The following is a 27,960-nucleotide window of genomic DNA, read 5'->3' on the forward strand; positions in this document are numbered from 1 at the left end:
TAGGATGTCGGCACCGTCATGGAGCGGGGAGTCCAGGTCAGGGTCGGGTAGCAGCGAGGCCGGGTTTAGAGTTCGGGGAGGGGTGTATGTGGTCCGCAAGGGATTTAACAGGAGTCCCTGATAGTGGACCATCCGAGCATTGCTCATCCACCTATTGGGGGGCTGCTTGAGTACTCCTTTGATGGCGTGGGGTGTGGTGACATGTAACTCTTGACCCAGGGACAGCTTATCGGCGTCTTTAACCATTAGGGCTGTAGCCGCTATTATCCGGAGACAAGGGGGCCATCCTGCGGCTACAGGGTCCAGTTTTTTTTTTCTCTTTGAGAGATAGGCCACTGGTCTGGGCCACGGACCTAGATGCTGGGTTAGCACTGCCTTGGCTATGCCTTTATGTTCATCCACATATAAGTGGAAGGGCTTAGAGATATGGGGCAGTCCTAGAGCTGGGGCCGATAGGAGAGCTCTCTTTATCTGTTGGAATGCCTGCTCAGCTTCCGCAGACCATTTAAATGATGGTTGGTTTTTAGAGACTTCGTGTAAAGGGGTTTGGCCATGGCTCTGACCCCGAGCACAGTTGCTTTTTTTTGGAACAGTCACGAATCCAATGTCCTTTTTCTTTACAGTAGGTGCATTGGTCTTTGTCTAGGGGGCGCCTAGGGGGGCGAGTTTTCTGCTTATCCTCTGGAGCATCCCGATTATTATATACCTGCTGAGCAATGCGGAGTAAATCCTGGATCTGTTTTCCTTCTAAATCCTCTAATTTTTGGAGTTTCTTTTTGATATCAGGGGCAGCCTGGTTTACAAACGACATTACAACAGCAGCCTGATTTTCAGGAGCCTCAGGGTCCATGGGAGTGTACTGCCTAAAGGCTTCCATTAATCTCTCTAAAAAGGTGACAGGGCTCTCTGTCTTACCTTGTACTACCGAGTACACCTTGGCCAAATTGGTGGGCTTGCGTGCTGCAGCCCAGAGACCCGCCATTAGAGTCTGGCATAAATGAGCAGTCGTCCCCTACCTTCTGCCATGTTGTAGTCCCAATCAGGCCGAGTCAGGGGAAACGCTGCATTAATGAGGTCACGGTTAACAGTGGGTCGACCATCTTCCTCGGGGACCAGCTTCCGCGCTTCAAGTTGAATTCTCTCCCTTTCTTCCGTGGTGAACAGGATTCGCAAAAGCTGTTGGCAGTCATCCCAGGTAGGCTGGTGGGTGAACGTTATGCTCTCTAGGAGGGCTATAAGATCTCTAGTGTTATCAGAAAACCGAGCATTTTGGGTTTTTTAATTATATAGGTCACTGGTGGAGAAGGACCAATACTGGAGTCGGGGATTGCCTGTTTCATCGGGGGGTCCTATTTCCCGCAGGGGTAGGGCTACAGTGGAGTGGGGGAGGCGAGAGCTTGGCTCACACTGGGTGCGCCCGCGAGTTTGGCCGGCTGGCCCTTCACGGTTGGTTTCATTTTTAATAGGGCTAGGCACGGCTGCTGCCTGTAGCCTCCCTGGTTCTGGCACAGCTGCCGCTTCCCGCCCCCCCGCCCCCCGTTCCCCTTGAGGGGCAACCAGCGGGCAACAGGTGGGGCGGCCGCTTCGGGCAGGGCCTGGGGTGCAAGGGGAGGGGGAAGATAGGGTGGAGGGTTTTACTGGAGTCGGGGATCTAGGGAACCTGGTCTGGGTGGCCCTGACCTTGGCCGCTATAGGCAAACAAAAAGTGCCCTCAGTAGGCCAGCTCACTCCGAAAGTGGGCCACTCAGGCTGGCAAAAAGTGATGAGTCTCGACCGGCGGATGTCCAGGCTTAGGTTATGGCCTCTCTCCCTTCTTCCAGCCTGGACATCCTTGAAATTAGCTAGAAGAAGGGAGAGAGGTGTACTCTGGTTCTGTCCCATAGCCTGGATAGGAAAAGATAAATGGGCCAAGTTAGTTTCTGTTCTGGAAGCGAGTTGGATATACCTGCAGGGGAGAAGAGACAAGTTAAATCGCAAGCGCGGCGGCAAACAGAAAGTGCCTTGGAGAAGAGACCAGATACAGAACGGGTGTCCGTAACCCGAACAGAGTCCTGATGGGCCAAAATAGTGCCCCAGACGGGAGCCAGAGGACGTCTCCTACTGGTCCCGACTGACTTCCCTATAGCGCGTCCACCAGGGCTAGGTCAGTCACTGATACAGATCCCGCGCGGGAGAGCCAGAAACGAACAGACAACAGACAACAGACACAGACACAGACACAGACAGAGCCGGCTTACTTACCGATCGGTCTCAGAAATGACCCGTTGACTTGGGGTCTGGTGGGTTTGGGGGGGGCCTTCCCGGCCAATGCACCAAATGAAACGCCCAGAGTCTAAGAGACCCCCAAAAACGAACCACCAGAGTCCAGAGTCAAAGCTAAGCAGCAAGGGTCATTTATTGCAGGTTCGAACCTGGACCTCTGCGCCCCCGTTGCCGGTGACGCCAAGAGGCCCCGAGAGAGGTTTTTACACCCCTTTTATAGACAGGTACAAACAAGTCATGGGGAAATCAGGAATTTTCCACAGTTACAGAGCTGTGATTGGTTGGTGTTTAAAGTTGGACACTTAACAGTATTCGATTGGTTCCTGCCTTTAGGTCAGACCACAACCGGGGGTACGGGTATCACAATGATTGATCAGGAATACACGGATGTGCCAAGCAACAATGATTGATCAGGAGTACACGGATGTGCCAAGTAACAATGGTTGATCAAGAATATACGGATGTGCCAGGCAATAATGATTGATCAGGAATACATGGGCATGCCGAGCAATTGTACAGAAGCGGAACAAGCTGGTTAAGCTTGGTTAGGTTTCGTTTCCCATAACTTAAGCTTTTAAGTTTCAATTTTCTCAGGCCTCTCAATTGGGACCCATCTGCCTGCAGAGAACAGTGTTCTGCTCTGGCCCCAGTGGTAGCTTAGTGGTAAGGACTCTGCTCCTGTAGGTGGGGTCTCTGGTTTTCTAGCAATGACCTAACTTGGTGGGGTGGGGGGGTGGGTAAGTCTGCCTAATTCTGGGGAGCCTGTTGTGGCTGCCCATCTTAGCCACATTCTCTGGTAGTACTCTTACCAGTGATATTTGCGTCTTCACCAAAGCCTGACTCCTTTGTCTTTTTCAGTCTTACTTGATTTAAAACCGTATTAGCAAGTAGAAGGGAATAATTTGTTAACCTCCTCCAACCCCAACAATGTAAAAATGCCAAGATTTAAGGGACAGATGGGGGAAGAGTAGCCTGCAATCTGATCTGTGTTCATGGCTTTACTATAATCCCAGTCAGGGAGCCACAGAGAGCCATTCCTATCCTTCCCCTGGCCCTTCCCATGCTCCTACTGAAATCCTGGTCACCACCGTGATTCAGGCAGCTGATATCAGTCAGTTGGAACTGATGTAAGAAATTAAACCTATCTGACAGCTTGGATCTAGCATGCTTGTATTCCTAAACCTGTGTCAGCAGCCCAGACCTGCATGCTGACCCATATTGTTCTCAGTGCAAAGAGCAAACTTCTTACCATGGCATGATTGCCCTGAATGCCTGTCACCTCCCTTGCCTTTCCACAGTGTTCTTTCTGCTCCAGCCACACTGAGCTTCTTATGGTTCCTTAAATAAGCCATGAACTTTCAGGGTTTTTCCTAGAAGGAAGTTCCCATTCTTCCCCATTGCTGATTGGGCCAATTTTGCTTATCCTCCAAACTGTAGCATCCCTGCCCAGAGAAGTTTCTCTAAGCAAGTTAGGGGCTTCTTCAGTGTTTCTTCCAGACTTGAGTCTCGCCTGGACTCTCAGCACATAGAACAAGGCCTTCTCTATTGTGGGCACCAAACATGGGTTTATTGGGTGAACACGTGCCTTTTCAAGGTCACTACAGACTTCCTAGTGTTGTTTGTTCTGTTTTGAAGCCCACTAAATAGTTCCCATTTCTCTACAAAAGTCCTATTTGGCATAGCAAAGCTGGATAAACTTCACACAATGAACAGCAGCATGAGAAATCAGAATTGTTTAGGTTCTTGACATGGATGAGATTTCCCTGTGTTTCCAATATTGATTCTGGCCCCTCAATGAAGAGAATGATGAGTTAGCTTTTAGTCACTTCAAATCTGAGCAGCCTAATATATCTATGTATCTATATCATCTATATCTATATCTAATCACCTATCATATAACAGAAACTAAACAAACCAGTTTAGTCTGAAATTTTCCTCAAGACTGTGTATGAAAGACATACACACTATGGTGTAAATGGATGTTTCTGGATGGATTCTTCCTTTTTTTTTTTAAGTTTATTTACTTATTTGTTTTGAGAGAGAGAAAGTGTGAGTTGGGGAGGGGCAGGGAGAGAGAATCCCAAGCAGGCTCTGCACTGAGTGCAGAGCCCGATGTGGGGCTTGAATTCCTGAACCGTGAGATCATGACCCAAGTTGAAGTCGGATGCTTAACTGACCAAGCCACCCAGGTGACATGGACAGATTCATAAATACTACATTTTTCTGGACCTTGCCTCAGACCATAGCCTTGCTCTCAACAATTCTATATATTACTCAGTACTACCAAGAGAAGTGTAGTCACCATCTGTCACCATATAACATTCTTGATCCCTCACTGTTGGGCTTCTTGTTATAGTCTTTTCTTCTCATGTTTCCTTTTTTCCCTTCCATAATTTCTAGGAGAAAACATAAAATCTTCATTTTTATCATCAGTACATATGGAAGGTTAGTAAATGTGTGTGAGTGTATAAGATGAGGGGGTATAGTGACTTAGAAGGGAAAAATCCTGCTTTTTCTAAAACTTGAAGGAAAAAATAGAACTTAAAAACTTGGAGTTCTTTTAGCTTATTTCTATATCTGGCACATAGGAAGTACTTAATAAACATTTGCTACAATTGTTCTTTTAATTTTAATATTATTAGTATAATAGGATCCAGTACTTGAAAGCAGGTTGTTTTTACACCAAAGCATGTGTAGGGAATATACTCTCCTGGCCCTACACTCTCCATAGGAAGTAGAGATTGTATATATTCTCTGGAGTTCATCCAAGCTACTTTTGGGACAAACAGGATCATGTATTTGGAACAGAGGTCAACAGCTGCTACTCCTCTGTGGCATTCCGGAGATGTGGACAGATGTATTCAGATTGACCTTCCCTATTCTGTGAGTGTGGGAACCAGTGGAAAGAGGTAGGGGGAGGGGAGATACTGTAGCAGGGAGGGTGGGAAGGTTCCCTTGGGGCCCAGTAATATGAGAGACCACTGAAAATAATGTTGAAGTGAATAGCTCTATTTCCTGGAGGTTCTGGGCTAAAAACATGTTAGGGGGATGAAGGCCCTTAAATTTTTTCTAAAATGAGGAAAACCAGGCATGACAGTTTTCCCAAGGCCAGGACAAGAGTGCACTTCCTGAAGAGGTCAGAGGTTTCCTCCTTACCATTCCACTGATTGCACAGTAGGGAATAGAAGAGGGTCAAAACAGGTTTAATACAAGATGTGGAGTGAAATACATTCCTTACTTTGCTCTCCCAACCCCAGTCATATTTAATTAACATTCCTGTTACCAGGAAATATCCAAATATCCCAGTGGCTTCAAAAACTTAAACATTCAGCCTGACTCAAGGTCCTTGGTACCTTTGTGTAATGCCAGAAATAAGGCAGACAGCTGGTCTTCTATAAGACTGAAAGAATGTGGCTCCATGAGGCTGTTAGATTTTCTGAATAATAGGATTTGAGAAAAGCACAGTAGACTTCCCTCCTAATAATACCTTTAGGTCCTAAAACCTGTAAATTTACATGGTCGTAATGGGTTAGCCAGAATCTGGTTGTTGGTAATCTTTCTCAATCTTTCATGATGGTGATCGATATTTTCTGTACTCGCCACTCTTCTTTTTCCCCCAGATTACCAAGTGAATGAACCTGTTTTCATGAAAACACCTTTTCCTAAAGCTGAGATTAGCATTGCCTAAGCTCACCATGTATCTTTGCTGATGGGACACAGATTCCTGGTCTCATCAGGATGGATTCCTTTACTGATGATGTCAAAACTCTACACGTATTATTTCTTCCTCTCGACTGGGTCAGCAGAAAAGTAATGAGAACCACACACTCCTGATTGAAGAAAGACTTTGCAAGTCACAGAGAATTGTCACTGAATCTTTTTTTTTTTAGGTATAATTAACATACAATGTTATATTAGTTTCAGGTGTACAATCTACTGATTCAACAATTTTATGTATTAGTTGCTACCAATATAAGTGTAGTCACCATTGTCACCATATAACATCATTATTGTACTATTGACTATATTCTTTATGCTGTGCTTTTCATCTCTGTGACTTGTTTATTTTATAACTGGAAATTTGTACGTCTTAATCTCCTTTATTCATTCATCTCCATTCACCTCCCTTTGGGCAATTACCAGTTTGTTCCTCCTGTTTAAGAGTCTTTTTGTCTGTTTCTTTGCTTCTTTATGAAGTTGGTGCTAAAGGTCAGATGTGCCTATAAAAAGATACATTTCTCTCTAAAATCCTTGCTCCTAAACACTGCACTATCAATTACATATTCAAGCTGCTGTTGACCAGGGTTATGTCTGCTTCTACGATGATGTACGGATCCAGACCAAATGGAGCTTATCCCTGGTTTGCTACTTACTGTGTGATTGTGGGTAAATTACTTAAATTCTCTAAGTTTCTGCTTCCTTATCTATAAAATGGAGATATTAATAGTACCCACCTACTAGGGTTGTTGTGGAGATTAGATGAGATAATGTATGTGTAATGCTTAGCTACTAGCAGGAAGTCTCCAGGAAATGTTAGCTCCAGCTTTTTAAATTTTTTTTATTTTTTTAAATGTTTATTTATTTTTGAAAGAGAGAGAGAGAGAAAGAGAGAGAGAGAGAGAGGGAGAGAGAGAGAAAGCTGGTGAGGGGCATAGAGAGGGAAACAAGGAATCCAAAGCAGGCTCCAGGCTCTGAGCTGTCAACACAGAGCCCGATGCAGGGCTTCAACTCACGGACCATGAGATCATGACCTGAACTGAAGTCAGATGCTCAACTGACTGAGTCACCCAGGCACCCCTGTTAGCTCCAGCTTTTACCACTTGGAGTGGTAGACCTGCTTCTCTAAGTGCTCAAAAGGTTTTTAGGTAGTTGTTTTTGGCTATTTTTTACCATATTTTTCATGTAATCCTTGATAAAACCTCCTAGATGGTTCTTGCAAAAAGATCTTTTTATAATAGCTGTTTACTCAGTGGGATTAGTCAACAAATATTGCAGTTATTTTTTTGTTTTTCCTTTTTTTAGGCGTAATGTTTTTCAAGATTTGGTCCTGCTGGCTTGTGCTTACATGCATGACTTTCTTAATGTCATTGTTGTCTATTTTTTTTAAGTTTTTCATACCAACAGCTGAGGTGATAGTACACAGATCAGAGAGAAAATCTCAGGCTTCATTATTTTCCCACAATCACCATGTGAGCATTTGAACCTCTGTAAGTCAGAGTTTTGGGGAGAATTAGAAACTAAAATGAAAGGCAAGTTTCTTGCTGGAATTTAGATCAAAGAAGATAATATCCTGGTAGGCTTGCTCTATACGAGTTAGAGAGAGCCACAGGGCTTCTCATCATTGTTTGGGTTGACAACTATAATTCTTTATATTCTTCAGTAATACTTTGTAGTTTATACTGGTGTATGTTACTATTAAAGCATTGTGCATCAAGGAGGAATACTATGCTAATTTCTTTTTTAAACATTATTTTTTTAATGTTTTTTTTATTTTTTTATTTTTGAGAGAGAGAGAGACAATGAGAGAGAGAGAGGGAAGGGGAGACAAAGGATCTGAAGCACTGGCCCTACGCTGAGAGCATAGAGCCTGATGTGGGGCTTGGGCTCATGAACCCTGAGATTATGACCTAATCATGACCAAATTGTGACCTGAGCTGGAGTCGGAGGCTTAACGACTGAACCACCCAGGCGCCCCTATGCTAATTTCTAAAATAAGCGTTCTGGTGGCGCTCACGCTATGAAGTAAAATCAATCCACATAAATATACCGAACATACATTCAATGATCTATTTTGGTTGATCCAACAAACATCTATTCAGCCTATTATAAATGTGGTGAAATGGAGATTCATGAAATCTGATTTCTATCCTGATGGTGGGAAGAGTTACACATTATGTGAGATATAAACAGCTTATTGAGTGAGGCATTTTCATCTCCATTTTACACATGAGGAATTCAGACTGTGAATTTCTAGGATCATGTAGCTACAAAGTGGCCCAACTGAGGTATTTGACCCCTAAACTCACAGGACTTCAAATCTTAGCCATTGGAATTCAATGCGTGATTTTCTCCCTATTCCTACCATTTCTCCAATACCAGCTGGATGTCCTACAGTTCAATTCAGTTCTGACACTGTTTAGTTAGTGTCAGATCCTACAAATTAAGGACTCAGTCCCAGGAGACTTCCTTCACTTCAGATGCCAATTCCAAGTCTCAAGTTGTCCATTTGTACTTCTGTCTGGCTTGCCTATAAACTGGGTTTCTACGACTCCTTACTTAGGGTCAATAATTTGCTAGAACAGCTCACAGAACTCAGGAAAACACTCACTTACCAGTTTATTATGTAATAAAGGATATGACAGAGGATGCAAATGAATAGCCAGATGAAGAGATATATAAGGTGAGGCCTGGATTCTAAGTTCTGGAGATTCTGTCTCTGTGGATTTAGGGTGCATCACCCTCCTTGCTTGTGATATGTTTACCAGCTCCGAAGCTCCTTGAACCCTGAATTTCAGGGATATTTACAAAGGCTTCATCATATATGCATAACCAATGATTAACTCAATCTCTAACTGTTCTTCCCTCCCCAGAGGATAGGGGCTGAGCTTCTAATCATAGCTTGATCTTTCTGGTGAACTGCCCCCATCCTAAAACTATCCAGGAACCTACCAAAAGTTGCCTCCTTAGAATATAAGATGCTCCTATCACCCAGGAAATTCCACAGGATTTAGGAGCTGTGAGTCAGAAACTAGGGTCAACGACCCAAATATTAAAACAGAAGATGCTCCTAGCAACTTCACTGATTAGGAAATCACAAGAGTTTTAGGAGCTATTGCCAGGAGCCAAGGACAAAGACCAAAATATATATTTCAACACAATCTTACATGCTCTGAGATTCTTCTCTTCCCCCCAGGCTCTTACCCCTAGCCTTAGTTCCTATTAGGTTTCAAATAGCCTATAGAATTTGGACACTTGTATTATATTTTTTTCTACAAGCCATGTAGTTGGGACTTCAGTATACTTGTTGATTGAATAAGGTCATTTGTTTCATCATGTTGCATATGTCCTTGCATTTCAAGAGCATGTGCGGATTTAAGGAATCTGGAGTTTCTCCAGAAAAGTACATGTGCTGTTTTATGAAACACAGTTGGATTTATATATCCCCAGTGCCGTCTTGGCCCACTAGCTCCTTTCCTCTCCATACTCCAGTGACACAGGCTCTAATAAGACATCTTCTTAAATATGCCTTGCAATGGAAATGTAACACACATTCCCTATTCTTTGGTCCTGAAGGAATTTACAACACTGGGGAGGGTTGAAAGCGGGGAGTCAGTAAAGTGCTGTGGTTAAGGAATAGCGGTTCAAGTTTGAAAGATCTAGGTTCAAATCCTGGCTGCACTGCTTCCTGCACTTCCTAACCCTCTCTCAGGGTCAGTCTTCTCATCTGTGTAGTGGGGATAATAATAGTCTCTTCCTTATAGTTTGTGTGAGTATTGAATGAGATCAGGCATGTAAGCTGCTTGGTACATTAGTGCTTGCTACTATTATTGGAAATGCACTAGAGTCTCAGTACTGTACCCATGTACTGAAATGGGGTCCCTTATTTGACCTCTATCATTTCTACTTCTTAGTATATGTGAATGCTTTTGAATTTCAGGAGGAAATGTAAAAGGATTCTAATAAAATGAGTTACTTTTTTTGTGTGATACATGTTAAAAAAAAGAAGTCAAAGTTTGTGTTTCTTTTTATTCTAAAGAATGAAAACCAAATAAAGTTGGTCAAGTAATAAAATCAAGTACATTTAATTACTTGATTAAGTCATCTATCCTCTCTGGGCTTTAGTCTCCTTTTCAAAATAAAGGCATTAGACCAGATAACTGCACTATTTCTTTCCACTTAATTTGATTCTATTAAACACTACCGTAGATACAATATTAACTAGAAGCTATACCGTCATCCTTGGTATACTTGAAGATAGTTATTAACTCACATCTTAGCCTTTGTTATCAGTCATTGGAAAGTTTGGGTGGTCTTCGTTTCTACTATACATATTTTTAACCCTGGTAATGAGTTTCAGAGCCCCCAATTCCAGATCTGTGTAGTCTGGTGGCTCCAGAATAGGGGTTATCCTTTAGAGAAGGGTACCTTGCCTTCTATCACTGCTCCTGGAAAGATATCAGGCCCTAGGTAAGATCTAGAGGGTCAGAGCCAGGAATACTGGGTCAAATTCTAGAAGTGAATTTTCTCCAGGACTGGGGACACGGCTTCATCATTTACTTTTAGTTCAGAAGTGTAAGTGAACCACTGCCAAATTGCTCCAAAGTGCAGAGAAATATGTCAGTACAAAAGGGTCACCAAGATCTGTTTGTGAGAAAATTGAAATGAGGACAAAGAGGGTCTGTCTGGAGACAAAATACTTTTGATCTGTCATTTACCAGATGAGGAGGAAGAGACATGAAGACTTTTTCCACTTGTAGCTAGATCATCAAAGATGTTCACAGTAGCATTTCAAAATAGCAAAAACTTGGTAAGAACATTAAGGGATTTTTTTTTAATGTTCATTTATTTTTGAGAGACTGAGAGAGACAGAGCCTGAGCAGGGGAGGGGCAGAGAAAGAAGGAGACACAGAATCTGAAGCAGGCTCCAGGCCCTGAGCTGTCAGCACAGAGCCCGATGCAGGGCTTGAACCCACGAACGGTGAGATCATGACCTGAGCAGAAGTTGGACACTTAACCGATGGAGCCACCCAGGCATCCCGAACGTTAAGGGATTTTTAAATAATTTATGATATAATTATAGGACGGGATATTATATATCAATTAAAAATGATGTTTATAAAGAATACTTACATGTCATGGGAAAATGATTATGGTATAACCGATAATAATATATATCTGTTGAAAATATTATTAAAACATAATATTAAATACATGAAACTCTTAATAGAAAAACCTATGGAAGGCAGTGGACCAGAATATTAACAGTGTTTATATCAGGGTGGTAAGATTATGGATGAGTTTTGTTTTAATAATTATTTTTAATAATTAAAAAGGTAAAATGAATCTTTTAATAAATTTTATATATTAAATATGTCCTTTCACAGTCAGAATAAAAAGCAGGACAGGTTATCTTAAAAAAATACATAACACCCCAAATTAGGGTAGTCATATAAAGCTTAGATTATCAGGAAAGGAGGAGAAAAATTACGAGAAAGGTCTTGAGAAAGCCAGTGAGTGCAAAATCTTGGCCTGGATGGCCAGATGAGGAGAGCAGTGTTGGCTCCACCAGTGGGCTGGCCGTATATGCAGAAGGCCTGGCCAGCAGCAGAGGGTTGTGGAAGCATGGTGACTCGTCTTGGGGAGCCTTCTAGAGAGCCTGTGTTCATGCCTCTTACTTAACCTTGAATGGTTCCTTGAGGAACCTAGGGAGATACAAAGGGGCTTTTGGTTACACTAGTGTCATATGTGAAACTTTTTGAGTCTCCCGCTGCTCAGGGAACCCTATCCCAGATATTCACTGGGCTGCCACCTGCGTGTGGGTTGTGTTCCTCAAAGTTCCTGGAAGGGGGTTGGGGGAGGCTTGGTATAAACTAAGGCTTGTGTGCTGAATGCTCCACAGAGCTACCTATGTCTAACACAAAAGTTCAATTCCTAATATTTATAACTCCTCCCAACACCGATAGGGATGTTTCCCAAACCCTGTAATTCTTGTTGTTGTCTTTTGGACACAATCTCTCCTCACGCTATAAAAAAATCTCTCTGCTGCGGTTGGTTCTCTTCCTCTTTTGAGAATACTTTGTTTGTCTTCCCTTCAATTCTTGGTGGGTTTCAAGCACCTATTCCACAAGCTCTGATACTTGTGTACAGAAAATAATTCTCATCAGCCCATCATAGAGTAACTGACATTCTTTTTCAATGACAAGAAAAGCTTGTCTTTAAAAGAAGAGGAAAAGTCTAAAGTCATCAAAACAATGTAATATCCTGTGTGAAATGTTGCAGTCATGATGCCTTGTGGTTTAAGTCCCTTGATCATGTGCCCTGAGTTGGTGGTGGCTGTGGATGACGGAGACACTCAGACTCTGGCAGGTGCATCTTCAGCTGCCCTCACACTTTGGGCTCCTCGGGGAGGAGGGGCTGGAGCCCTGGCCCACCGTTAGCACAATGATCCTCAGGCTGCTTCTGGCTCTCAACTTCTTCCCCTCAATTCAAGTAACAGGTAAAGAATTTTGATTTCTTTCCTCCTCTCAGTTTGTCTTTTGAAGTTTTTGATTGGCTTGGCTCATCTTAAATTTCAGACAACTTATGAAATGTAGTTTTTCAACTATTTGAAATGTAGTTTTGCTCTAATATGGCAACCTGTTATTTAGGAACTCATTGATTCTCAGTCTACAGTATAATATTTTAAGAAACATTGTTTGGAATTAAGTAAGATTTATTTAGCTAGTAGTTGACAATGTTTCAGGGAGCTCTAAAAATTATGCTTTGAAAAAAAATTAAGACAATTACTATAAGAGGGTTGGTTCTGAAAGCTCTGGATTTAGACCACTAGGGTTCATATCACAGATCCATTTCTTACTAGCTGAGCTTAGGCTAGTATGTAAACTGTATGAGTCTCAGTCTTCATGTCTATAAAATGGGGATACTAGCAACTTCATCTCAAGGTCACTGTGGGGATAAAATGAAAAAAATCTGTGTGAAATGCTTAGCACAGTCAGTGCTTGGCTTGCAAGATGAATGTTAGTCGTAGTTCCTATGTCTACTCAAATTGAATTCAGTGTGTCAGAATGAATTCTGGCGTCATTGCAGAAGGTGGCACAATCCAAAATCCAAATGCTAATGGAGAATTAGTTTCTTTTACAATTGGCTGAAATCTGTTACCTTAGATTCAAATCCTTTAAATTCCCAATGATGATGATGAAGATGATACACTTAGTGCTATTATAATGGAACTCCTTTTCAGATGAAGAGATCAAGGGGTAGGGATGTTAATTTGTCTGAGTATATACAGATATGAGTTGTTGGTTCAGGGTCTGAACCACCTTAATCTGACTCTTCAGCTCTTGACGATTATACTATTCTGCCTGATGTGATGTGGTTTACGATTTCATAGCTCCAGATATATCCAGGGTTAAATTATCTTTGAAAATCACAATTCCAAACAGAAAGAGCTTGTTGCTTTGGTGGGCTGGGGACGGGTATTCGAATCGTTCTCAGAATTTGAAAAATGTCCCGCTTGGCTCAGGATTTGTACTGATTAGTGAGCACATCTAAATAGGATAATTATTTTTCCTTTAAGGTATGTTGACTAGCCAGTATCTTCAATGTTCTTTCTCATTTATTTTGGTGGTGTGGAGACTGCATTATTTGATGTTGTTCTTAACATCATGTGCATGAACTCCAAAGGGTATAATTTCCCAACCTGCACAAGTGAAATAGTTACATATATACCCATCTATTCCATTGCCTTTTGTGCCAGTGAGCACATTTACAAACTGTGTGTATTTATAAAACGTGCCGATACAACGAAAGACATAAGCTGGTGATGAGCTAGGTTATGCCCCAGTACCTGGTGCCAAGCATTTAAAACTACCAAATATATTTTAAAAGAATTTTAAAAATTTCTTTTAGAAAAAGGTCTTTAAACTATTTTTAAGGGATCTTTAAAATTTATTTTTAAAGATATTTAAAATTTCTCAATTTGTTACACAGTCAAGGATAGACAGAAAGGAAAGACAAGCCTCATTCTCACCGAAACTATTCAAGTATTTGTACACAAAATACTCTCCTGATGTGCTTTGTGGACAACCATCTGTCATCAACTCACTGAATCTCTTTTGAAGATATTTTTTGTAAGATGCGAAGCTTTATATTTTTCCTTTAGAACATTTATTGAAAGAGGAGTAGCTAAAACTGTCATTAAGGATATACACTTGTGGGACCTCTGTTTTCTACTTGGAGATATATCTGCATTTCAAATGCCAACTCACCCCCATAATAACTTTTAAGATTTGATACTGAGTGGCCGTCTAATGAAGTAGGGGTAGAAATGCTTTGAAATGCTTCTTCCAGTAAGAAAACTTATGAGAAAAAATAACTACAACATAAAAAGATGCATGATCCATTCTATCAATGATGCAAAACCTGCCATCTGCTTTTTGCCTCTCTGTATTTGCCTTCCATAAAGAAATTATAGATAAAATAATTCTCTTGTCACACTGTAATTGTCCTCCCTAGGATTGAGAGAGATTACTGGTATGTCTGTGTTGAAGCATGTGTGTGTGTGTGTGTGTGTGTGTGTGTGTGTGAAGAACTGTTCTTTTCCACTATTTAAAAAATTTGAACTCACTGGCTCACAGCATAGCTTAAAATGTTTATTCTATGAAGGTTAAACCTAACCTGATTCTTCATGATTTTAATGACACTGTAGAAAGATCTTTACAGCTAACTTAAAAAAATATAATTTAGGAAGCATGAGGAAACCTTAACTTAGACAAATCCTTTAAGAAAGTTACATGTTTCCTACCAGATTTGGGCAACTGTGCAGTTGAGATCTACAAATTGAGAGGATTTTGTTGGACTTTCAAATAGAGTCCAACTTAGAATTGCAGTCCTTGAAAGGGAACCAAGTTGTGATTGATGGTAGAAGGAATGTGCATATCGTAGATGGCATTGATCATAGATTTTTCAGCCAGTATTGGTTATTTTTCACTAAGGCTAATCATCCAGCATGAAGATAAAAATCAGGAAAACACCACTTATTTTTGTATGTGAGGATTTCTTTTCATTTTTCCCCAAACCTCCACAAATAAACTGTCCAAATGTCCAGTTTGAACACAGAGGATTTCTCCAATGCTTTTGCATTTCCTTTGGCACTTCTTTTTATGAGAGAGGCATAGAAGGCAGGAGGAAGATGATTTTTTTTTTAAATCATCAGTGAAGCAAGGTAATTAAAGACTTCATTTTTAGTTCAGCAAATGACCCCTCTGAGGTCGTTGTCCACAACAAGAAGTAATTGACCTCTCACAGGAAAGTGTTGCTGTGAGGCTGGGCTTAGGAGAGATAAGATAGAAAGATGAGCATTGAAAATGCTATATAATCGGCAGATTGCTGTATCTCATGACATCCACTATACTGTAGCCCGTTTTTCTGACTGTTAAAGAATCTACTGGGTGTTTTGTCATCTCAAGTAAATTTGATGGACATTTCAAATGTACAGACATTGCTTAAGAATTTATTTTACTCTACTCACACACATATGATAGGATTATTACTTTTTATTTTTTTAAAGACAACCATCCAGACAGGACTTTTATAGCAAGGACCATAAAACCAATATCAATATATCAATACCAAGGAATAGAATGAGTCATTTTCACAGACTGATTAGAAAGAGAAATCAGTCTGTGATTGTAACTCTGAAGCTCTCACATTAAGACACTTTTTATGGATGGGAGGTGGGGATCTTGCTGTCTCTTCTTTAGACTTAGACTGTCTTCCCTTTTAATGTCTTCATTTTATTTTCCTGAGTGGAGAAATGCCACACAATTACCATTCAGCTTTTACAACATGTGGTTATTTTCCTCCAAGTAGTTCCTGTATGCAGTGTGCTGACGTTTACAAAATGAAAATTTTTATGCCACCAATATCCTAGAAGACAATTCCATTGTGGTTTATCATCTCTAAAACAATAGCTCTTTATTAACTAGTACGGGCATTGATAAGGATACACGATTGCAAACTTTCTTATCTACAAATTGGAGGGCAGGCAATCTTTCGAAGCAGCTATTTTACAGCAGGTCACTTAAAAGGATAAAATCTTTCATTTTGCCCTTTAATCTCGGTTAAAGTTTTGCTTGCCTTTTTCTTCGAGAAATTTGTTACTTATGTAACTTCATAGAGGCTGGTACTTTACTCCTTAGTAGATGGTTTAGCTGAACTCTTGGAAAAAATGACATCTGGGTGGTTTTGTGACTAACTGAAGGGGTCTCTGGTTTTTGAAGACGTGTTAAGGAATCTATGTCTCTTTTATGGTCATTTCTTGACTCTTTTGGTCTTAACATGGTGTTGTCATAAAAAAAAAAAAAAGGTACCCAGAGCTTTCAGTCTGAGAATCGTTGCATAAGAATTGGTCCGTGAAGCCGGAGAGAAGGCAACCCAGGCCCCAGGGAGAAGTGATTGCAAAGTAGGGGTCAAACTTCTTGCTTGCCACTCTCATTTTGATGATTATGAACATTAGAAGAGAGGAACACTGGATGGAGTCAAGGGCTCCTTGGTCACTTGTTAGAGGATGTGAAAAAGAGAGTTTAGACTTCTTTGGCCTAGTGTTTCAATACTCACATCATAGGCATCTTGATTTAGTCTGTGTGTCACCATACATGTTACATGTGTTTATATTTTCATTGCTGGATGGAAACCTGCACTGTGGTGGAGAATTTCTTAACTATGAGCTGCAACTTTATCTGTGCATCGCCATTACCGTCATCTTGTTCATTTGTCATCATCTTCATTATCTGTGGGACTTCAGCTGTCAAGGTAACTGGGTTAGTGGTTCCTGATGGTGTCATAAATGTCACCCACTCATAATTCACTCTGACCTCTGATCTAATCAGGACCCCTTTTCTGCAGTATCTAAGTCAACTTTGTGGCTCATGATTCACCATGTAATGTATTGATTATAGCAGGAACTCCTATTCACCCACTCATTCACACAAGAATCTGAATTATTGACATATCTTGCATGTTAACAGTGACATAGATTCCCTTGTTAGGAACTGAGGTGGGTGGGTCTTTTCTTTTTTCTTTTTTGTTGTTTTTACTTGCTGAGATGGTAGAGGTTGTAGTCTTCATTGTTTAATTAAGAACACTTGTCAGATGCTGAAGTGGCAGAATATCACTGTCGCTAGATCTGCAGCTTTCATGTGATGTGATGACTTTCTTTGATATTGAGCACTACTAAAAAAGAGGGTACATAATTTAAGACCAGCTTTAGGAACATCGGGTCCAGGAGGGTTCTGTTTCTGATCCACAGACTCTGTCCCATAGAAACTGGGAGAGAATGGGCACGTATAAGAAGACTGTTTCCTTTCATGTTGGAGCTCCTGGGAGGACTAAAACCAGGCTGTTACTAGGTTTCTGTTCTGTAAAGTGCCTGCTTTTTCTTGTGCTTTAGCAAGACAGGTCTTCATTCATGTACTCATTCTATAGGTATTTATTAATATCTTCTATGTGCTATTCTAGGTTCTGTGACTGATATAAAAATCCAGTTTGAGTTTCAATGAAGTACAAATGAGAATTGTGAAATCTTTCTAGAATTTTTTTCTTTCAATTTAGTATCATTGAGAATAATTTTCTGTTCACAGTAATTTATTTTATGCCAAACAGTTACAAACAGAATTCTCCATGCAAGTGGTGGATTCAACCACAGATACTTAGAGATGGGCAAGAACTTAGACATCTCTCCAGCTATAGAAAAGCAAGTTGTGTTGATGGTTCCTAGACGATGCTCATAGAAAGGTGACTTTGCAACGTGTCCTGGAATTTTTGGATGATCTTAGACTGGATCCATCTCACTTATCCAATCTATTTTCTTTCATTCCCTAATATAGGATCCTAAAACCCAATATTGCAGCTTTCTTCATAGTCGCACCTACCTGAACTCTGTGTTTATGCCCTTTCTGATGCTGCATCCCTCCTGGAACTCTCTCTCTCTCTTTCCATCCATCCAAATCCTACTCATCTTTCACTTTAGGATACAGTGCAAGATTCACCTCCTTTGAGGAAGTTCTCCTTGGGCATCCAGCCTGTGTTATGGGCTTGTAAGAAGAGTCCCAATGGGAACTTAACTCAATCTAACAAATATTTAGTAAACCTCTGTTATTTTTTTAATCTCTGTTGGGGTCTGAAGGAATATAAAAAGAGGAAAAGCATTATAAAGACTTACTTAGCACACAAGAGCTGCTTGTGTACTTAACCAAGTTCTCTCTGACTTTATGATCCAGTTGAGAAGACTATACATGACAGGATATGGCAGCTGGAAACAGATAACTAACTCGGGGCAATTTCCTCATGCTGTTTGGTGCCTTAATGACTTTGCATATATTATTCTTGTAATCTGAAGTGTCCCTTACACCTCTCACCTGAAGAAGCCTTCTCTGAGACCCTAAATGGCAAAGTGAGGGACTTCTTTCCTTCTCAGGTTTCCCAAAACTGTTATTATGCATTTATACATCTTTTTATCTGTTTTTTTCCCCTAGACTGTGAGCTCTTTGCAGGAAGAATCATGTCTTATTCATCCTGATAACTTAACAACACACTGAAGTTATAACTTATTTCAGCACAGTTCTGGAAGCATTATAGGTGTTCAACAAATACCTGAAGAAGGAAATGAATGAGTTACTACTAAAATGAAGAAGCATAACATAAATATGCTAGTAAGATTAATGCAGAATATAAGCATTTATGGAGAGGTGGGAATTGAAGTGGATATTAAAAAATAGGATTTGAATGGATGATGTTATTAATAAAATTGCTAGCTAATACTTATTTAGCACTTATAATGTGCCAGACACTGCTCTACCCGGTTTTCCTATGTTAAATCACTTATTCTTCCCTGAAATCCTTTGAAACAGTTACTATGATTATCTTATCTATAAGATGGGGACACTGAAGCATGGAGCAAATAGAGTGACTTGCCTGTGCTCACACAGCTAATAAGTGAGTAAATCCAGACACTCTTGCTCCAGGCTTCATATTCTTACCAATTCCATGTTACTTCAGGAGGGAGAAGCAATACAAATAAATAAATTAAACAAGGCATACTGTTCCGTGTTCTTGGAACAAAGGGCCAGTCTGAATGTGTGGAGGCTTGGAAAGTCAGGGTAGAATCAGGTCAAACCAAGGATTGAATACTGATAACCCAAGTTCAGACTTCATTTTCAAGGCCTTGTGAAGCAGCTGGAAAGTTTTTGGAAGCAGGATGGTCTAGAATGCCTAGAGATTAATGGTAAGGAGATCATGTTGTAACACTCTGCACTTTGCCAGGAGAAGGGGTAGATTAGAATTTGGGTAGCAAAGGTGGGAGCAGAAAGAAACAACTATTCTGTGAAATGATTGAAAAGTAGAAATTCCAGGATTTAGTGCCTGAAAGAGAGGGAGGGATTAAGAGTGATGTCAAGGTTTTTGGCTTAACAGAGGAATGGTGGTATCACCACCTGAGATGAAGGTGTTGTTGTGCAGCTGAGTTTGGGAGCCAAATAGTGTTTAGTTTTAGACACACTGAGTTTGAAATAAGGGCCTGAGATGGCAGAAAAGTGTCCAGTACAAACCTGAAGCTATGGGAGTTGGGTAAGAAGAAAACATCTAGGAATCCTCATCTTTGGAGTAAAGCTGATGTCATGAGAATGGATGGCCACTAGAAAGGAGAGAGTATAACTATAGAAAAGCAGAGTTGAATCTTACCTGGAAAACAGCTCTGGTTAGGAGTTGGCTAACAAAGATGACGAGCCAGTGAAGGAGACATAGAATGTGTTTGGAGAAATAAGAAAAGAATAAGGCTCGATAGAACACCACTAAAGCCAAAGGAGGAAAGAATTTCAAAAAGAGATAGTGCTTAATAGCATTAATTGTATAAGGGGAAAAGTGAATAGTGACTTGGGGAGATATTGGTTTTGGCTCAAAGGAGGCCAGTTGGAATTTTGGAGCTTAGAATGGTGGGGAAGCAAGGTAACACTTCAAAAGGTCAAGAAAAAGTGGAGGGGAACAAAATAGAGATAGTGGAAAGAGAGGAAATTGCTAGATTAGAGACAATTGGGAGCTTATATCACCTATAATGTGTACCATTTTTTTCATATATGGTAGGTATGTAATAAATGTTTGCAAACTGAATGACTTCATTACATTTGACATGTGGAAGAAGCCAAATGCTGTTCTTGAGGGAGGGAGTGAATAAGTGAATGTGCAGTGTTGAAGGGGTGGAGGGGAAAGAAGACCATTGGGAAATACAAGAGGAAGAGGGAGAAAAATAAAGGAGAATGGCAGCAGTTTTCTCCAGATGGGGAGGGAGATTTGGGGCACAGAGGATGGGAGTATTAGAGAAAGGAGGATACATGTCTAAGAGGAATGAGGAAGAAAAGAAGAGATTTATAGGGGCAGAGATATGTATGTTAGTATGGAGCTAGGGTAGATGAATGATTCCATGCTGGCATACCTGACATTAAAAACTTTTATTAAATGTGTGTGTGTGTGTGTGTGTGTGTGTATATATATATAATTCTTTCAGAACAGACCTTGGTGTTAAACCTGTATCAACAAGAGCTACTGGATAATACATACCTTGACTTTGAAGGCTTAGCCCATTTGTATTTTAAATTTGCTTGAGCCTTCAAAAATGAACAATATGGCTAGACTTGGCCTCAGCTCATGCCTGAGATAAGAGGGTCACAAGGTTCAGAACAACCTTGCCCAACATCATGGGCAGGGCTCCAATTTCCAGTCAGGGAAGTTAATCTCAGAATCTCCATGTGTTTTTCAGAACAAGGATGTAGCTGCTTGCCCTTGGCTTTGTGGAGGACATGTCTGTTATTCTACAACTCCCCTCCCCCCTTATTTTCCCCAAACTTAAAAGCTAAAGTCACTGATTTCTCAAGGAAAGGGGATGTGATTAGGAGTTTTAGTCTGTTGAATTGTGACAAACCTTTTCTAGGCCCTCATTTCCTTGTCTGATATGTGAGGAGGTTGGATTTGAAGACATCTCAGGTCTATTTCTGGTTTAAAAATGCTTCTTACATGGAATAAGAAATGCTGGCTTTTATCTGCTCTCATGAGGCAACTCAGCCACCCGCCCCTTTGTGGATGCTCTTATGATCTGAGAAAGAAAATACAAAGAATTGCAGAGCAGACATCTCTGAAATTGCCTGGAGAGACTGCAAGCCAGGACATTAAGTACTAAGATGCTTAGAAATTATGGCAGGACTTGGTCTTTGCTCCCTCTCTTCCACCTTCCTGTGTAATGTTAAGGTTCAACATAGTAATTACTTTCAAACTTCCAGGTCATGACATTTGCCTAGAAGATTGTGTATGTGCCAAGGTGGCCTCGAGGAGGCTCTTTGGAGATGTAAGATTGAGTTATCATCATACTGTTTATGTAGAAAGCTGTGAAGTACTGGTTACCTACCATTTGGACTACAGGTAACTACTGTAGTAGTAGTAGGTAATTACTACTAGGGTAATAAAACTGGATATTTGGGAGTGGTCTGGCAGCTTTTGTATAAGTTAAGGTGCTCTTCCTGGTTGGCCTCTTAGATTTTCCTTCTAGCATTTGGAGCTGAGAGGACAATTGAGGACTTCTGAATTGTAGGGCTGGGTCACATCACACTCATTTATGTCACTTTGTGCTTAGGAAGCTTCAGTCCTGGAGCGCTCACACTCTGCACTCCTGGGCAGCCTCCGAATGGGGATGGATGATGGGGATGGCTACGACAGTGCAGGCAGTGGCTTTCGGCGGCCTTAACATTAACTGTTATCTTCATACAGAGGACATCCTGATGTGTGTGTTTATCTCCGACTTTCTTGAGCTCTGGTCCGGCACATCTAATTCCTGGACCTTTCCTTCAGGATGCCTTACCCACCTCTCAAACCCAGTGTATCTAAAACTGAACCCTATGGCTTTTTTTTCCAAACAAATTTCCGCTCTCCACTTACCAAATTTTGTTAACAATGCCTCCACTGCCACCCGCCCCCTCCCCACAAACTCTGTGTCCTTTCTGATTCTTGTTCACCATCAGTGAGCACAACCAAGCGCCAACTCCACGTCCTCCTTTCCATCCAGCCCCCTCCGCAGCTCTGGCCCCATGAGCTCACATCAGAGCTACTGCAACAGCCTCCTGATTGGTCTCTGCCTCCCCTCCACCCTCCTCCAGCTAGTGCACCCCGCACGGCAGCACTTACCACACCGTTCTCAACTCAGCTGTCTTCAATACCTCCTGTTGCCTTTCTAGTAAAATCCAGATGCCTTTTCTTGGCATTGAAACCTCTCTATGATTGCTATCAGCCATCTTTACCTATTTCCCCTTTATGTAAAAGGAATGTTCTGCTGGTCACCAATGAACCTTTATGCTAAAAGTCACTCCCTTGATCTTAGCCTGTCTAAATTTGCTCCAGACTTCATGGCCCGGCTAAAGGTCAGTCTGTCTGCACAGAAGCCTCCAGAATCATCTCATCTGGAAATAAGGCCTTTTTCATGCGACTGTCCATGACAGGGCTCCTGCACCGCATGCGCTTTGGAGTATAGCTAATTGTGCATTTGCCTTAGGATTTCACCTAGAAGAAAGAGGCTGAGTCTTTTACATCTCCCAGGAACCTAGGACATTTTGTTCTATTACTTATTTGCTGAATAAATGCATGACTTTGTCATGGCAGAAGTCAGAATACCAAAGAACAATTTTCTGACACACTGAAATTTCTTTTCAGAAAGTACTCATTGATCGTTTTGATAATTTTTCTCTCTTCAGAATTAATGACTAGGTGCTCAGATGGGACTTTTTGCTACTGAACTACTTGACCTCTGAGTTACTTTCCGACAATTGCATGGAGCACAATAGTTTTTCAAAAGGACAAGAACAAATGTCCTCTATGCTAGTGTCCAGCCTGTGTATAAAAAGATGAGGGTGAAACATGGAGCTTAGATTGGTGCTGGTTAACAGCAGCTTGTTGAGTAAATTTATTAATTAGGTTTCTATTTCTATTTTTATTGCTACCTATAATCATTGTACTTGTTTGAATTAAGGAATCTGGATTTTGTATACAAATCATCCTTTTGATACGAGTAAATATGCTTGACAGAACTGATGGTTGTACACACACAGTCTTGGGCAGGGCTGGTCCCATGGCCGGTTTCTCTGAAGAAAGTCATTGCATCTGTCATGGTGGCCTCCTCTTCATGATTCTCTTTCCTTCTGGTTCTGGTAGGCTTACCCTGCCCATGCCCTTTTAGACCTAAGGGTGGTCATAATTGCTGCCGTGAGCCAGTTTCTAGCATTTGCCTTGTGGTTCCACACTTTTGACAACAGTCCTTTTATAAATAAGCCTTCCTCCTATTGCCCAATTTTGGTCGTGCCATTTGTTTTCCGCAGGGATCCTGAATGAGGCGCTCTCTCTCTCTCTATATATATATATATACACATACATACATATGGCTGGCTTTGAAAATACAACATGCTTTTTCAAAGCTCTTTTTTTGGAGGAGCTTTCCTTAAATCTTTATTCCTTGTGAAAATGGGGAAATTTTCAAGACAACAGTCATTAGAAAACTAGATGGAACAACCACAACGTGATTTTGAAAATGTAATGTGTATTTTTTTTTTTCATTTTAACATGAATTTCAGAGAGTCTGGAGCCATTCAAGGTATGCTAGGTCATTCCTAGCTTTGTTTTTAGCTCAAAGAAGATGGGAAAATTCTGATAAGTGTTTTGTAGTCCTCTTTCTCACATTTGTATGAGGCAAAGCCACCAGCTAGAGTTATCAGAGTCACAGACAGAGGCAAGAGCCACTTTCCTCCCAGAAAGCACAGTTTGTGTTACAGTTCCCTGAGCAAACACTGGATTGGCCTGTGAGCAAGCCTGCCCTTAATGGAGCCTAAAATGGAGCAAGTGGTCAGATGGCCATGTGTTAAAGAGTATCCTAGGCCTGAAGAGGAAATATACTCAGAAGAAAGTTACAGTAACTTCACTGGCTCTGTGGTCAGGAGGGAGGTGCCGTACCCCAAGGAAATCAGCGTCACCTTCATACTGCGTTCGCAAACACCACAGAGCAAGATAGTTGAAAATAGAAAGCTTTCATTTTCTTGGGTTCCTGCCTGACACGTTAAATTCTGTTCAGTCAGAATTTTAAAAAAGGAAACAACGTGATTAGGATCTTACGATCTGATTTTTAAGCTGAAAAAAAAAAAAACAACCTCTGATTGTGATGTGCAGAGATGGAACCCAATAAAGTTCTTGAGAGGTTCTGAAAGAAAATCACATTGCCAATTAAAGATGTATTATATTTCTACTTACTGCTTCCTTAACGTCTCAATGCAAATACCAGTCTTGAGTGCTGTCTACTCTACTCTCTAGTTCACTAGCCCTAGGTGCTATTCTGTTTCTCTGTGGTGCTATAAGGAAAAGGAAAGATGGCATATCATAAATTAAACATGATACATATATGTAATTCACAGGTGTCCTGAAGAATTTGCCCAGTAAGGTTTGAACTGAAAAGTGACTATGTTTCAACTAATGTTCATGTTCAAAGTGTTTTGTGCAAGTGCATTACAGGTAAAGAAAGTTTGAAAACACACTTTTTCTAGGGGTGCCTGGGTGGCTCAGTCGGTTAAGTGCCTGGCTTCAGCTCAGGTCATGATCTCACAGTCTGTGAGTCTGAGCTTCCAATAGGGCTCTGTGTTGACAGGTAAGCCTGGAGCCTGCTTTGGATTCTGTGTTTCCCTTTCTTTTTGTCCCTTCTCCACTCATGCTTTGTCTCTTTCTGTCTCTGAAAAAAGAATAAACCTTAAAAAAACCCCAAAAAACCAAACACACTTTTTCTAAATATGACCATGAATCACCAGAAATCACGTGAATCTGCTGAATGCACAAAGTTGGTTTTCTATTCATTCATGATTTAAAGCATTATTTCTAGAAACATAAATAAATAATCTTAGCTGTTCCACTATTTGTGTGACCTTGTTTAAAAAGTCACTTACTTTTTTCATTTTCAGTTATCTCTTCTATAAAATAAAGGGTTGGCTTGGATTATTTCCAACATTCCTTCCAGCTGAGCACTTTTTGCATGCTGGTACTCCAGCAAAATGGTGGAGAAAATTGAATTTAATTTGGTTTTATCTTGATCTCACTCCATTTATTCCCCTACTCAATTGTGTTTTCCTCCCTAATTCTCACTTCTAGTACCATCCAACTATCCAGTCCTGCTTTCAGATGATCTAGGATCACTCACCGAAATTGTGTTGAAAGTTTTACACAACGCAACCCAGAGGGAAAAGAACAATACGTTACAAGTAATGAAGCATGAGCCACGTCCTTAAGGTCACTTGTCCTAAAACTTGGGCAACTTATTTGGCCTCTTTAACCTCAGTTTCCCTATCTATAAAATGGGCATAAAAATGGCTGTCCTATATGTTTACTTCAGAGGTTTATATGGAGTTCATATGAGATAAAATAGGAAAAAGCATTTTGTAGTCCTATGACTGTAGGCCACAATTACTAATTGAAGTCAGTATGTTCCCTACATGGCATTTTAGGATTCATCTTCTTTTGAAATCCAAGCATTAACTGAGCTGGTGAGAAGGGTCCTTCCAGGGTCAGGGTTCGTTCTCTGGTGCTTGGAACCACACCTTAGAGATGGTTATCCGGTTCACCTGTGCAGAGAGTTGACAGCTATTGATGTAGTAATTGACCCATTTACAATAGGGAAAAAGGGAAAGGTTTTTGTTTTTGCTTTTGTTTTGTTTTTTTGTAACCAGTTCTCATGGAAGCACATGTAACTTCCAATTTTCCAAAAGTCAACTGTATCACAAGATTCACAGATTATCTATGGGAAATCTTTTAGTTCTCACTGCCTTGCTTATAAGGAACAGATAAGTACATTTTCGCCTCCAATCTTATTCTTCATGTTGCCTGTTGTTAAGGAGGAGTTGTGAGGGAAAGAGGTTTGAGGTTATAGCTTCCTGTCCCCACACCTTTAGCTGATTTGGCTGCTAGGAAAGGCTTTGAAAGCAAAGCACTAAATTCATCATCAAAACAACTTGTCAATTCAGTTAGAGAAATGTCAGTCAAGCGGATCTTTTGAAACCAGAAGCAAATACAATTGTTGAATTTACAGTATTTTTCTTTTAATGTAGTAGGTTTGACCTAGGTGGACCTTGCCTAAGCACTCGCAAGAAGGAAACCAAATATCCACAGGGAAAGGCTTGGTCTGCTAAGACCAAATTAGCCTGACAAGGATGCTTTTCACTCCTAGCATGAACTAAAGAGCAAAAAGGAATCAAATAAATGTTAGTATGGGGAAGCTAGATATTTCTCTAGTTTTTTTGTGAGTCCAGGTATGTTCTTAAATTTTACAATGTGTTCTTAAATTATTTGAAGTACTGTGTGGATTCCCTGAAACTCAGAGAACCAAAATACGTATCAAAGTCCAATGTCATTTGTTGTTTCCGTTATTGGTTGATATGACTTATCCATGTTATTGCCCCACTCCCCTAGAGTAAGGGGTGTGCATTTTTACAGTGTTCCATTTTAAGAAAAAATAAGAGGAATCAGAATTAATGTGTCTACTGTAAGTTGTAATGATCACATATATTCAATATCACTTAGAGGAATTGGTTATCTTTTTCTACCACCAAAAGTGAATTTCCTTCATTTAGTGTCTCTTTAAAGCAGGTGTAGATTTTGAAGTCCTATGAGATGGTTTCACACTTAGGCTTCTCTGAATGATTGACATGAACCAAGGTGGAACCAAGGGCTATCAGGATATAAATGGTGAAAACAAGAAGTTCTATCAGCCAATCCTTAACTTGGGTTGAACCCTAAGCTAGAAACCATAGCCACATGCTCACACATATTTGGCAAACCACTTGAAGCATAGCACCTAATTTTAAAATTATGTGTTGACATGGAAGACAGAGAAAAGTAAATATTGACAAATACATTGGATGTCTCTTTCATCAAATGGCCACGTAATCAATATTTTTCAAGCTTTTTCCTGACACAGTATTAGTACAGGGAGTCACACACAAAGGATTATTCCTTCCCTCTTGCAGTTGTTGGATGTGCCATCAACCGAGAGAATACCGAATATGTAACAGCCAGCCAAGACACTGGGATCTTGGATTGCTTTTCCCTGAGAAATTTCTCAATTTGTAGTGCTGAGGTAGAATATGTTCAGGAGATATCCCAGCAGTCTTAAACATGCTGAGGTTTGACTTTGGAGGCTCCACGATAAACAGAAGGAAAATATTATCACTATATTATGCTTTGTGAAGGAAAATCAGTTTCAGGAGAGGAAGACTACCACTTCTCCTTTGTGAAAACAGAAAACGCTGAACAAAGTTCCAGGCAGTCAACTGTGTTCCCAGGAACCTTGGAGGTAACTCACATTTTCTTTGCAGTGATCTCTTAGGCTGGAAGAACGTCTTTTCATAGCCCAGATGTATAAACTTTACCTCAGTTTCTGGGCATAATGAGTGAAGAAGAGATGTAGGCAAAACAGTATTACTTACTTGGTTGGTCTGTGGGCCTGAGGACAATCATTTTTAACTCCTCCTTCTCCCTCACTTACCACATCTAAGCCAATGCTGAGTTCTGCCAATTTTTTTTTTAACTGTTCCATCTTTATTAGAAAAGAAACCAGAAAAAGGGAGTGGGGCGAGCCCAACCCTAAATGACCCCTCCACTATGACGCAGGCAAAGCCCGGCTCATCCAGGCATCAAGGTGTGGACACGGCCACCTAGACTGGGCGTGGACACAGTTATACAAAGTCAACGTCTCATAGAAAAGGTTGAGTTCTGCCAATTTTAACCTGTAAATATTTCTTGAGTTCATCCACTTCTTTGTAATTGTAGTTCAGGCCCTTATCACCTCTTGCCTAGACTACTATGATTGTATCCTAATGGTCTCCATGTTTTCTTACTTGTGCCCTTCAAATTTACCTT

General features: G+C 40.7%; 1 protein-coding gene across 1 annotated transcript in view; it reads left to right on the forward strand.

The window, feature by feature from the left end:
- Positions 1 to 12,313: 12,313 nt before the first annotated feature.
- Positions 12,314 to 27,960, forward strand: part of CD28 (CD28 molecule) — a 30,829-nt gene continuing 15,182 nt past the window's right edge. Inside the window, exon 1 of the mRNA XM_043577596.1 lies at positions 12,314 to 12,478. Coding sequence (XP_043433531.1) covers positions 12,322 to 12,478 — 157 coding nt within the window. The 5' untranslated portion in view covers positions 12,314 to 12,321. The remainder of the gene's footprint in view (positions 12,479 to 27,960) is intronic.

Source organism: Prionailurus bengalensis, chromosome C1, assembly GCF_016509475.1.
Source record: "Prionailurus bengalensis isolate Pbe53 chromosome C1, Fcat_Pben_1.1_paternal_pri, whole genome shotgun sequence".
Classification (NCBI taxonomy): Eukaryota; Metazoa; Chordata; class Mammalia; order Carnivora; family Felidae; genus Prionailurus; species Prionailurus bengalensis.